Source organism: Homalodisca vitripennis, chromosome 4 (assembly GCF_021130785.1).
Source record: "Homalodisca vitripennis isolate AUS2020 chromosome 4, UT_GWSS_2.1, whole genome shotgun sequence".
Classification (NCBI taxonomy): Eukaryota; Metazoa; Arthropoda; class Insecta; order Hemiptera; family Cicadellidae; genus Homalodisca; species Homalodisca vitripennis.
Window position 1 is genome coordinate 40,313,366 of NC_060210.1, and position 14,962 is coordinate 40,328,327.

General features: G+C 33.5%; 1 protein-coding gene across 1 annotated transcript in view; it reads right to left on the reverse strand.

Annotated features, from left to right (window-relative positions):
- The window catches only part of LOC124359181 (aldehyde dehydrogenase, mitochondrial), a 44,028-nt gene extending 29,066 nt beyond the window's left edge, over positions 1-14,962 (reverse strand). The window contains exons 1-2 of the mRNA XM_046811715.1: positions 14,513-14,962; positions 8,190-8,294 (exon numbers count right to left, since the gene is read on the reverse strand). Coding sequence (XP_046667671.1) covers positions 8,190-8,294; positions 14,513-14,620 — 213 coding nt within the window. The 5' untranslated portion in view covers positions 14,621-14,962. The remainder of the gene's footprint in view (positions 1-8,189; positions 8,295-14,512) is intronic.

Here is a 14,962-nt window from a genome sequence, read left to right on the forward strand (position 1 = left end):
TAATAAACCATTAGCAATGTATCTGAATAAAAAAGAGAATGTAATGTTTTGAGAGCAAAAATGATTTGGCTTAGTTTATTGCAAAGCTTGGAAATGTGAGGCAACCATGTTGTTATTATCGACTATCAAACCCAAAAATTTCACTGAAGAGTTCTCAGTGATACGAAAGTCTTTTAGTGATTGTATTCCTAGTCAAAAATTGAATAAAAGAAGTTTTATTTACAATTAACAACAGATTATTGTTCGTCAACTATGTTTGAAATGTTGAGATCGATTCAGAGATTCTGGATATTAAGCTCTGGACTACCAAACAATAAGGTGGTGTCATCCACAAACATTATGGGTTTTGACAGAGGTAAACTCTGGATTACGTCACTAATGTACACGATGAAGAGCAGAGGCCCCAGAACACTGCCCTGGAGTACACCACACTTGGATTCTACAAGCTCTGAATGAGATCTAAATACTTCAACAAACTGATGGCGTTTCAATTAAAAGGATTTGAACCAAAAGAGTGGCAAACCACGCATGACAAATTTTAAAAGCTTTTCACAACTTGCTGAGATTACAGAAGACTCCCAGAGCAGGCTCACAACGCTCAAGATTGCAAACTATTTCCTGCAAGAAGTCATTGATTGCATGAATTGTTGATCGCCCAGCTCTGAAACCATATTGGTTTGGAACGAGGATGTTGAACTTGTTTAAGTGGGCTAGAAGTATTTCATAAATGAGTTTTTTCCAATACTTTAGATATGGTGCAGAGAATAGATATCGGGCGGTAATTATTTATGTTATTTTTATCACCTTTTTTGATGATGGAAACAATCTTTAGACACCTTGAAAACATTTGGAAATATTCCCGAAGCTATTCAGTCATTGAAAAAAATATTTTTAGTGGTGTGAGAATAGTTTTGTAAAACTGGAAATACTAGAAAAATGACTGTTAAAGAGGTTTGCAACTTAGCCTGCTAAATTAACCAAGACTCCTTCATTTGAGAACTAAGGAATTGACAAGTGATGTTAAGAACCTTGTTTCCCTGTGCACAATATTTCACACATCTTTTGTAAACATTCAGTGTCTTGAATTTTATGGGTGATACATCTGTTTTTCTCCTCATTCAAAAGCTTACGAAATAGTTTTCTTCTTTTTTTATACAGCATTTTCAATTGGAAATCAGTGGAATCGCGAGCAAGAAGACCAAGGTTAACATTCTCGTCTGCATTATGAATTTTGTGAAAAAATATTTCAAATTTTAAATTGATGTCATCAGTCTTGTTTAAAAAACTCCAGTGCAATAAGAGATTAATGAATTCAGTTACGTTATGATTTAAGGAGCTTCTTTTATTAAAATAATCTTTAGGCTGTTAAATAGAGTAATTTAAATAAATTAATTGAGCATGGTGGTCAGATAAAGTACTAAAAAACGAATCACAAGAAACATTATTTCTGCCAAAATTGTTTATGACATTATACAACACAGTTTTATCGTTACAAGTTACTCTAGTTGGAGTACGTACAAGTTCATAAATGTCATATGAACAAAAAAATACCTCTTAGTGATTTAATATTACTGTTTGAAATATATTTAAAAAATAAAATTCCAATCACCACAGACTGTAAGTAAATCATACAGCTTTCTATAAACAATAAATGTGTCTTTCAAAGTTTTTCAAAAATGTAGGTACATTGCTTTGAGGAGCTCTGTACAAGCAAACCCATCAGAACTTGATAGTAGCTTTTGCATTGAGATTATTTAAAAGTTCAATTGAGAGTATTACACATTCAAAGAATAGTTCATTACAAAACTGTTCAGATAATGTAGCCTTAACAGCAGCTCTACAACCAGAATTAACATGACTGTTAATTAACCTAGAACTCTTGTGCATTCATGGAATAGATTACAACCTAGAACTCTTGTGCATTCATGGAGAAAACTTTTGAACGATTTAGGCAATGAGTTTGCTGGTGAATTAGAAGAGGCTGACAATAATTCTGAATTGTTCAGCATTATGAAACAACTGTGTTGCCTTTTCTACTTCATCAATTACATGCTCAGTGAGGTCAATGATTATACGAGGGGTATCCAAAAAGTAAGTTTCCCTGTTCTGTAAAAAGACGCGTACGTAACACAGCGTGCAGCTGTGGGCGGGGATATGTAGCGCGGTTCGGTTGGCAACAGGTGCGCCGGTCACTGGCCCATTGTCACGCTTCTCAGTCAGTTGCTGCCCAAACATCATGGAGACTCCACTGCGTTCTGCCGCCAGTTGCGAAGTCCGTAGTGTTATTCGTTTCTTGACCGCCAAAAACGAAACTGCCGTTGAAATTCATCGTCAGTTGTGTCAAGTGTATGGTGAACATGTTATGTCCGTTCAGATGGTCCGTCGTTGGCGTGCAATGTTTTTGGAAGGAAGAGAAAATGTTCATGACGATGAGCGTAGTGGCCGACCGGCCAATTCTCGGCAACCTGACGTCATTAATGCTGTACGAGCAGTTATTGACAATGATAAGCGAGTGACTCTCGATGAAATTATGGATAAACTGCCGTCAAGTGTTGAAGTTAGCCGGTCATCTGTGCACAATATCATGACAGAAGATCTTCAGCTTGCAAAAGTGTGTGCAAGATGGGTGCCTCACTTATTGAGCAATGCCCATAAACAACAACGAATGGCTGCTGCCCAGTCTTTCTTGCGATTGTTTGACGATGAAGATGAAAACCTTTTCAGTAGAATAGTCACTGGTGATGAAACATGGATTCACCACTCAACTCCAGAGACCAAACGCCAGAGTATGGTGTGGCAAAAAAAAGGAGAGGCAGCTCCTCAAAAAGCCAAAGTTTTTGAGTCGGCAGGAAAGGTAATGGCTACAGTTTTTTGGGACTGCCGTGGAGTGTTATTGATTGACTATCTTCCTCGTGGCGAAACCATAAATGCAGAAAGGTATTGTGAAGTTCTCACCAGAATAAACGGCGCGGACTTTTGTCGCGCACGGTTCTGCTTATTCAAGATAACGCCCGACCACACGCTGCTCGTGCAACAATGGAACTTTTGAGGAAATTTAAGTGGGATGTTTTTGGTCATCCTCCATACTCACCAGATCTTGCGCCTAGCGATTTTCATCTGTTTCCGGAGCTGAAAAGACACCTTGGCGGTCAGCGATTTGCCAACAGCGATGACCTTCAAAATGAGGTGGATACTTGGCTTAAAATTTGGCGGGTGAATTTTGTGAGGCTGGAATAAAAAAACTACTTCCTAGATACCAAGAGTGCTTAGAAAGGGATGGTAACTATGTAGAAAAATAAGGTATGATGTAAAAAGTTGAATAAATGTGTTTCAGTTATTTTTTGAGTCTTTTTAACTTTTTCATAATTAATGGAAACTTACTTTTTGGATACCCCTCGTATGTATGTGGAATGAGGAATAGGATAATAAAGTCATTAAATAATAGTCATTTACAGTGTTTACTCTTAATGTTCTGGATAACTTGACAACTCCAAAATTCAACACCTTTATAATCCACATTGTATCAAGTATTTAGGTTCTACTGAACAGAATAATCAGATAATATTGCATTGAATAAGTTGTTGGTCCAGCGTTTCTTAATTAATATTCTAGTCAGATACCAAATGTTACAATTTGATAACACATTGTCAGTACATTTATTTATATCTTTACATAGATTTAGGTTTGAGTGTAGCTAGACTGTAGTACTTAAAGATCTCAAAGTTTAATAAACATGGCCTTGTCTATAGTTATGCTAATATTCAAAGTATATATTATACATATCATTGTATGTACCCATACCTGTGTAAAACATTGTTCTCTATAGAAAATATTAAATATTTGTGTTTTGTAACATTTAAAAACAATTCATTTGCAGCATACAACAGCCACTCCTGTTTTGTTAAAACATTATATTTATCATATTATCAAGCTGAGATAATAGCTATCAAAAAGGTGACATCATCTGTGAACACATTAGCAGATATATTCTTAGCAAGTTATTGACCTTGGCTACATAGAAGAAATATCCAATACTAATTTAAGCCTTTTTAAAACATTTTAAGATATTTTAGTATGTGTTTAATAATGTTATGTTAGTCAATGATCCATGTTACTCTTTACCTGTTTGTATTTTATTGTAAGCTTGATATGTATTTAATTTATTATTTATAAACAACTGTTAAGGTTTGACCCAAAATAAAACTAGGCTCCAGGCATTCAAATACAACTTTATTTATAGTACAATTAATTTAAAACCATGGTACAACTATGAGGGATTGATATTGCTTAAATCCAACATGAATAATAACTATACGTCTTCAGTGATTATATCAACTTATTAACAACTTTAAAAACAATTTTCTATTACTTTTGAATTTTGTGAATACCAAAAAAACTTGGGAAAATGTTGTAATTTGAAATGGTAATTTTCAAAAGGTTACCAATTTGGGGAAGCCCCAAAACCTAAACCTGAATCGTTCAATTTAAATAAGAGGAAGCATGTTAAAATTTATGACATTAATATTCATAGTGCTCGATATAAAGTGGATAAGCTTTGCGCCTCCTGGGACCAGCCACCAGACGTTCTCTGTCTCACAGAGCTTTGGCTGCGGGAGGATGAGCCTCTCATCATACCTGACTTTACTGTGTATCTAAGAATTGTCGAAAATCAGGTTTAGGTGGTAGTGTAGCAATATATCTTAATAACAGTCATGTTAATTCTGGTTGTAGAGCTGCTGTTAAGGCTACATTATCTGAACAGTTTTGTAATGAACTATCCTTTGAATGTGTAATACTCTTAATTGAACATTTAAATAATCTCAATGCAAAAGCTACTATCAAGTTCTCATGGGGTTGCTTGTACAGAGCTCCTCAAAACAATGTACCTACATTTTTGGAAAACTTTGAAAGACACATTTATTGTTTATAGAAAGCTGTATGATTTACTTACAGTCTGTGATGATTGGAATTGTATTTTTTAAATATATTTCAAACAGTAATATTAAATCACTAAGAGGTACTTTTTTGTTCATATGACATTTATGAACTTGTACGTACTCCAACTAGAGTAACTTGTAACGGTAAAACTGTGTTGCTCCAATTGCTCCAAGAGTCTACAATAATCCACTAGTTTATAAAAATTTAAATGCAAACCGGGGGTTGATAAAATAAATGTTTCTATTTTATAGGTCTCTTGTCCACTCAATTATCAAGAAATAAACATCAGACAACAACCCTTAAAACCTTAAGATATTTCCAGTTATGTGTCAGTAATATTAATTAAATTCCTATAGGGACAAAGCAAATACAAAGGTTTACATTAAATCCAGAGGCCAGTAGGCTTAAATATATCGAAAACTTTGAATAGGTCTTTTTATATTGTGGTACCAGCAACATCATTAATATTAAAAATGAGTCTGACACAGACTGGTGCATGTTGTACACTGAACTCTGATACAGTATTGCTAGTTACCAATGACTTTCTACAATAAATATGCTAAAGAACACTAAACATGACCAAACCATACTGATAAAAAATGATTGAAGGTTGAACTCTGTTACGGGTTGGTAACTTAACTGACAGATATCAAATATTCACCAGACCATCAGATGTCTATCACTCGGCTGTTATCAAATTATCTTGTTGACCTTCAATAACTGTTGAGCAAGATAGTTTCATCATGTTTGACGTCCTCTTTCAAAAGAAAAAAAATGTATATTGTATATTATTCCTATAGAAAATATTAACAAAAGCTGACACAATCTCGCAACATTCAGAAACAAGACGAACCCTGGTGAACTCGCTAACACAAAGCAAATGGCATCCCAGTAATAAACTGCAATACCTACTGGATAGCAATATCCTACTCAGCTGATAACTAGGTAACAAAGGGGTGGGGGTTACTCATATAGTTAGTATTGTATGAATCATTGAAATATCTCGAGCGTGGCATTTAAAGGGTTAAGCTTCTATTAAAAAAGTACATGACATTGGCTGAGGTGAGATGGATGCTTAGGCTACTCCTGCACCATAACTTCTACATCAGGAGTAGCAACATATTTGTCGGAAGATATCCAAACTGCATTGCTTCTACACACAATCCTGCACTGGCTTCTATGGTAACTGTTGTTTTGACTGAGAGTCAAAATCTGTTATTGCTTATTATTTATCTAATATTAACCTAGTGGTAACTAGAGGAGTACCACAGGGATCAGTACTCAGCCCTGTCCTCTATATCCTACTAATAAATTATAGTCATCCTTCTGTGAGGCAGTCACGTTTGCATATGATACAGCACTGATCGTTGGTGACAAGAACCAAACACATGGACAACAACCCAACATGGACATCACACATAAATCAGCTGACTAAATAAAAAGTAGAGAAACTAACTTCATCCTTGTTAAAAAGTACTTTATCACAGTAACACTGAGAGGCAGAATGTTGCGTTACATTCAAAGCTGTTTAATGACAATTACTACTAGGAAGTCGTGTATTTATAAAATTTATTTTCACTTAATGAAACTACAAAATAATAGTATCATCAGGATGAACAAATTAAAATACTAGTAATGGTTTTCTTGCGGGATAGATGAATGCTTTATTTGAGATTATGGGCAGGAAGAAATAAAACAGGGCCTGCTTTAGTGACAGCAAGATTAGCATAGAAAACAGACCTTCTGTTGATGCATACAACTTTCTCAATTACAACTATTTTTATATATCTTCTCCAAATAAATATTTTGCAATTTGTTCTGCTAGAAAGATTTTAAAATTGAAATTCCAAATGTAAACAATTTATCAATGTATTCATATATATTTAGAGAATATAATCACAATAACTTTTTGTTACTTTCCATGTAAATAATTTGTTTAAACAAAATTGTTTAAAAACTATTTTTTCAATTATTTTTGTAAATATTTTGTTGTGTAACTACTTAGCAATAAGATTTACATCAAAACTGTAAATGTATAACTTATTCTAAATTTTGTGCCAATTCCAAAAATACAAAGCTATCCTAATTTTTACCTCAAAATTTATTTGTTATATGTCTCTGTCTAAAAAAGCACGCGCATTTACCTTTTTTTATATAGGTATATATTTTAAGAAATAGTATCATTCATGGGTAAACATAATTTTATGACTACATTTATACTTTGTATAAGTATAATAGTTCAAACAAAAATAAAATGAAATACTAAATTTGAATACTACCTTATTAACATATCTACAATATATACAAATTTTCATCTTTCACTAAGAGTCACTGGATTCCACCCTGTGTTTGCAGCCTCCCTGTGAAACTAGTCTGGCATAATATTTGAGCTGATGGTAGGACTTAGGGTGAACTCCACAATTACATCCAGGGCAAAAGAAATTGTTTTCTTTTTTTAGATTTTACTAATATACAGCACAAGAACAACATTTTGAGATGGAGAGTTTGCAAGTTCATGAGCAGGGCCAAGTACATCACCAGTTGGAGGAACAACTTCTCTCTCTGACTCACACAACTGTGAGATAACACTTACTAGGATATCTCGTCTGCTACATGGTCTGTCAGGTTTACCTCAATGTCAGAATAAATTTCTTGATCATTAGAAATAGGATGATCCAAAACGAGCTCTCTAAAATCACATGATCGTATAACACTTACTAGGATATCACGTCTGCTACATGGTCTGTCAGGTTTACCTCAATGTCAGAATAAATTTCTTGATCATTAGAAATAGGATGATCCAAAACGAGCTCTCTAAAATCACATGATCGTATAACACTTACTAGGATATCTCGTCTGCTACATGGTCTGTCAGGTTTACCTCAATGTCAGAATAAATTTCTTGATCATTAGAAATAGGATGATCCAAAACGAGCTCTCTAAAATCACATGATCGTATAACACTTACTAGGATATCACGTCTGCTACATGGTCTGTCAGGTTTACCTCAATGTCAGAATAAATTTCTTGATCATTAGAAATAGGATGATCCAAAACGAGCTCTCTAAAATCACATGATCGGTCTCTAAGGCATTCACCTGTAATATACAACTAAACCATTGCACATGTAAACCAATAATAGTTGATTATGTAATTATTTTACTAGTTATTACTTCAGAATACAATTCTGAATTTGAGTAATTAACATTCTGTGTAATGATTATTTATATAAGAGGAACAGATGTTCTTACCTTATCCGAACGTTGAACCTCAGCAATGATATTTCCTGTTGCTGGATCAACTGTTTGAAATGTTTTCCCAGAACTTGACTTCAGCCATTCATTGTTAATGAAAATCTAGAGAAATAAAAAGGTTTGATTATAACAAATGAAAAAATGGTGTAACTTATATGACTCCATGTAAATTTAAAAATAATAATTGATCAGATTGCTCTAATAAATAACTCTTATCAACTCTTAAAAAATCTTATTAATATTTCCAAAAAAATGTGTTTATTTACTTTTGTTTGTATTATTTTCTTTTATATTTTATAAAATTTATGTGCCTGAAGATGGTTTTTAGCGAAATATAGAGCCAATGTTTAAAAAACAATCTTATTTGTAGTCATTTACTAAAAGTATCATATAAAGCCTCTAGGCATCAACTCTCAAAGTAAAAGTATATATGTATATTTAACAATCCTTCCATAGCATCAAAATGGGAAAAAAATCAATGTAATAAATTAAGAAAAGTTAGTTTTTAACACAATCAAATCCAGCCCTTTTTCAAGGTACATATTAGCACCTGAAATACCAAAGAATTCAACTTAAATTTTTGACTACAAATTAGCTAAAACTAAATTTTTTAACATTAAAAAATAATCAATACTTTGAAGATATATTTCTGGAAACCAAGGCTGATTTGATATTCTTTGACATATTTAAATAACATATGATATAGTGATAAGTACGATTTAATATTAAATAGTAAGATTCTTAAAAAGATGGCTTTAAAATATCCCTTTACTCAAAACCACCATGGTGGAATTGAATGTATTAAAGTAATATAACTTAGTCACATAATAAAATTTTCTTTCACAATTCCAGTGACATTTAAAGGATTAAATGCATTACAAAAAGAATTTTTTTTAATAACATTTGAGATGATTACACGTCTTGGAAAGACAAAAATAATATAATGGTATTTTGGTATTATCCTGAGGCCACTCTGTCCCTATCTACTACTTGTTATTATGTGATATTATCTTAAATATACTACTGGTAGTAACAAAGTTAAAGTTAACGTTTACCAGTGCTCATGTAATCTAAGCTTGAATTTGGGTAGTATTTCGATGGATTTTTTTCACCTTAAGTACATAAAAGCCCACAATGATGCCAGGGGCATTTCCGATGAGTACTTTCCTGCACAATATGATCTGAGTTTGGAAAAGTTGGACAGTCCAGGATTTGACCTGAAGTTGCAAAAGCCACTTAACTTTTTATTTTTATAATATGTACGTATGTATTTACCTACTTATATAGAATAGTGACAAATAGTAGATAGGGGTATAATGGCCTCCAGATAATACCAAACTACCAAAATATTAATAACAAATATTGAATGAAGCTAACATAGTAGATCCTTTGTCCCTATCTTCTACTTTAGTTATCACATGATACAGGTAGGTATTATATTATATATTATAACTATCAGTAAAATATCAAATTCTAGAGGGGCTGATCAGAAATATAAATTGAAAAGTAATGCAAAAAAGTTTATATATTCATCGTATATATTATATATGAAAAAAACTGTGAAACCGTACAACTTTTGACATTTTACACCATCCTGTTACACTGTTTGTCCCACTCGGATAGTCACACAGTAGCATATTACCATGGTCACTTATCTATCTTTCAAGGCTGAATTGCAGTGTTGCCTCAGTGACCACCAGGGAGAGCTTATTTTTTACGGACCTCAATAGTTAACCACCAAACTGTATACAAGAAGCGAAATAAATCAAAACTTTTGTTCAAAATTATCAGTAAATCCTTTAAAATGAAGTATAGTTTGACCTACATTTACATCTGAAAATCTCACAGAAATGACCCCGACGACCCTGCCCGAATGTGCCATATTGGGGTATTAAAACTTATTTTCCTGAATCCTTTGGGATCGAAATATTTATAATCGAGTTTTCATTAAAACAAAAAAGGTAGGTTTCTCGGTTCAGCCTCAATAAATCGAATGGAAGAGTGGTCTGCCTCACTGTGTTTATTTGTCTAATAAATAGCAATAATATTATTGTTTAATGTCACTAATAACAAAATATTGCTCCAAAAATCTTGACCTTAAGTTGCAACTGCTGGCTATTCATACATAATTATATACAGTGTAATTGCTGTATTATTTATTTTTTAAGTATCAAGGGCTATAATTTTATTAACACAGTTGTACATTTACTGATATGACCCATCAAACAATGCTTTGTTCTAAAAATGTCTTCTCGGGAAGGCATAAAATCTTAATAAATCCTACTAAATTGTTTCAACTAGAGATCGAAAGCATGTTTTTATGGGAGTTGATATGCTTAAATTTTGTGTTTGAGGTGCTGCAATCACACATAACACTGGATTTTAACTTAGGAAGGGTAAACATGCTTCAAGAACTTATTGTTTAAGCTAGTTTAAATTGAGTACTGGGATTCAATACTTTTAGATTAAATTAGTTTCCATGAAAACTGCACTTAAAGTGACAAGTAATGTAACACAAGTTTATGAGAGACATCGTCAAACTAACCTTGAGGTGTAGAAAGTCTGAAGAATTAAGAAATAAAAAGGAACAAGTAGTTCAATAAGTACACAGTAATTCCTCCAGCCACACAGCAGTACCTTTAGTGATTCATGCTGATGGTGACAAACAAAAAGGATCCCTCAAGATAATAACTTCTATACTTATAAATAAAATATCGAAATTCTAAAGGCTCTGAACACATACTATGCTTTGGGTGCCCCCAGATTGATGGACTATTTTTAGATATAAACAAAATTCGGTAATTCTAAGCAATATATGGGTCAACCTCGATTTTTCTCATATTACAATATATTGTTCCAATAGTCAATTAGAGAAGGAAATGACTAGAATTTCTTGCCGGAAAGCAGTTATAGGGAGCAGGCAACTGCCAGACGGTCATATATTGCTTAGAGTTACCTATTAGTGATCAGGGGCACTGACGTGATCTGGGCTTCAAATTTGGAACTACTCGAGTTAATTTTTTTCTAAAAGAGCAAGCAGTGCGAAGCGCTGCGCAGCGGGCAGGCATCGTGCGTGATCCTTTTTTTTATTAAAAATTTTTGATAAATTGTTATTACATATTACAATATAATGTAGGTAATGTATGTAAAACAATTTTAAACACATAATTACATGCTGGAAAGCAAAGTAAACCAATATAATCCGCCCAATACAAAATCTCCGTAAAAATCTGGTAAAGTAATCTGTGTCATTCCTTTGGCCTGAATCAATTCAGTATAGACGAAGATCACGCACGATGCTTGCCCGCTGCGCAGCGCTTCGCGCTGCTTGCTCTTTTAGAAAAAAAATTAACTCGAGTAGTTCCAAATTTGAAGCCCAGATCACGTCAGTGCCCCTGATCACTAATAGGTAATTCTCGCGGTTGCCTGCTCCCTATAACTGCTTTCCAGCAAGAAATTCTAGTCATTTCCTTTTCTAATTGACTATTGGAACATTATAATGTAATATGAGTTGCCTGCTCCCTATAACTGCTTTCCGGCAAGAAATTCTAGTCATTTCCTTTTCTAATTGACTATTGGAACATTATATTGTAATATGAGAAAAATCGAGGTTGACCCATATATTGCTTAGAATTACCCAAAATTCCAAATAGGAACGTAACAAATTTTTATAATATAGGCTATAGATTATGAGCACACAAAAAAATACTTGTGAAAATAGTACAGGTCTACTACTAGAATATAATTATTTATATCATATTATACAACATGAATAAGTAATTATAATCTGAATAAATTATTATTTTCACTGTCATATAATTATTTAAAAAAATTCTAAACCAAAGTTTTGACTGTAACTATAACAAAAAACTTATCCTTAACCTTCCGAAAGCCATTCAACGTATATCAGTCGTTTATTTTCACTCCTTAAACACCACTCAATGGGTATCCGTTGATTTGGCCCACTTATATTCATTTGTTATAATACGTAAACAATCGTGATTCATATACCATTGAAAAGATAGAGTTGCCAAACACAGCACTGGGTTTTTAATTGTTTAATGACAGCGGAGTAATTTTAGGATCACATTGCTACTTTCATCTTTGCAGAAAAATGTTTCAGCCACATTTTTGTTTTTGTAAGTGTTATTTTATAATAAGATATTACTACATCTGTATATAGAAAAAACTGTACTAAATCTATGACTTTTAGGTGTCAGAGTGTTCTTTTGGACATGTTGGGAGTTTACGTTTTGACCGTATCGAGGTTATTTCCTTTTAATGGAACGTGTTCTCTATTAATGTCCATCTATATACTAATATTGGGTTTTTACATGATTTGTTACGTTTTTTTTAAACTTTACACAACTTTTTTGCATTACTTTTCAATTTATATTTCTGATCAGCCCCTCTAGAATTTGATATTTTAGGCCTACTGATAGTTACTACCTCGAGGGATGGTTTTCTTTCGTTGACATCAGCGCAGGGCAGCAACTTGCCTGCTGCAGCCCACGCTGATGTCAGGAGGCACTTGGGTACTTTGGGATTATACCGACCACACCCAGATATGAATCGTTATTTGACATTTTGCTTCTACTGATTACTAGATTAGCGTAGAACAATATTTCGTCAATATAAAACAGGAATTGTCTTATCGCAAACCCCTCCCCATCCTCAGACAGAGGTCAAAGTCGAGCGGTCTAGTAGATAACATGATTGCAGAATCTCGCCACCCGTTCAGCTGGTGCGTCGCTTTGTACTTCCGTGTTTTACCCGTACATTTCTCCAAATACAAAAATTCAACAAAAACAAACATTACCATGAACAAAAACTAAACTCTTTATTGAAAAAAAAACACTCAAAGCTTGTTTTCGTTCTTGATCACACTCCACCACCCAAAATGCGAGTGCCTCCGGCCATCAGCGCGGGCTTCGGCAGCACTGCCCCGCGCTGATGTCGATAAAAGAAAAACATCCCTCGAGATAGTACCTATCAGTAAAATATCAAATTCTAGAAGGGCTGATCAGAAATATAAATTAAATTGTAATGGAAAGGCAATTATGTACTGTGCAAAAAGCTTAAATAATCATGATGCCGCGCGGCCTGCCGTAATCGGGATTCTCGAGAAAGATAAGATAACAGCGACAACAATACCGATCACAATACCTGGAAATGCTTGTAATTTTGTAATTAAAGAGTTGTTTTTTCGTTCTATCATGTTTGTTTCTATAAATTTATATTTTTGTGTTCTTCATACGGGTGTGGTCGGTATAATCCCAAAGTACCGGCACTTGTCTCAACCTGATAACAACTAATTAATTTGTAGCTTGAAATTAAGAAAAACATCATTTGGCTGAAAATTTTGATCATGCATTATTTTTAATTTACGTTTCCAAAAATAGCGGCGCATCCGATGACGTCATCACAAGGTTGAATCACGATCACAAAAGGTCACATGACACCCAACGCGGATGTACAACATGGAAATATTACTTCGCATGTAAAAGTAGTTCCATTTTTTATGTTCTAGTAGGCTACTTTGTTATTTCTCACTTCCACCCCATAAAACCTTACATTCTTTAATTCAGTAGAGCGACTCCAATAAATTAATAGTGCGAAACTTGTATTTTGCTGCTCAGCCGTTACTTTCACAATTGCCATTTTTATCAGGTAATTATCCCTTTGTTTAGAAACGTATTATATCAGTTTTGATTTCTACTAATCATAAAAAATAAAAACCTTGGGTTTTCTCACATTATTTATGGTGTATAATTTAAGTTATTGTAGGCCTAAATATACAATTCTACAAAATATAGAATTTATGTTTAAGTTAACATTTCATAACAATTTATAAACATTGTTACAAATTGATGTGTTTTTGATCACGAAGCTCACGTTTCTTGTACTACTGTGCTAAAACTAATTTATTTACCCAAAAGGACTCATACAAAACTATACACTTTCTGAAATTAGGCTAAATTTGAGACCTTTAGGCTATCTTGGAATTTGAATTGTATATATACTTAACTATATCTTGCAGGCACACCCCACCCACTTATTTACATGCAAAAAACAAACAAAAAAATCCTCACTCACTCACAGTAAAAAATTCAAATGAAAATAATTACCCTATACTAGTTACTTATTATCATTGTATTACACTGTTTATTGTGAACTATTTTGGAAAGATTTTAAAAATAAAGCTTTCAAAACTGGAAAAAACTGCTTGGCATTTAAGGAAAAATACAAAGGGCAGTCAGAGGGTTAAAGGATCTGTAAGTACTACAGTAAATTTTAATAGGCAACAAAACCATACTCACTCCAGTAGCTTGAATTTTAGGAGAAGGGTTTGGTGCCGGTAAAACCGTCGAATAAGCCCGTGCCCGGTGACAAGCAATACTTTTATAAATTAATTGTTTTGAATACATTGTTTTAGACCTATAGAAAAATTGAAATAGTAGTCCACAAGAAAAAGTTTGTAGAAGTATAATTTAAAACCGATTACAACAGAAATTATTAAACATTAATAGGCTGCGAGGCGAATCGGAAAGAAAAGACTTAAACTAAATTGAATTTCTCAACAGATTCAAACACAAACAGGAATAAGAATGGACTGTTCTACTCTTAAAACCCAATAGCCTATTACATAACAGGATTTCGAGCCTGTCTTGTCAGTCATGGAACGATAACAAAATGATAACCGGTTATTTGACCTTGAATGGAACGCCACGATTACACCAAAGACCACCCTGAATGAACTAAATGTGCGT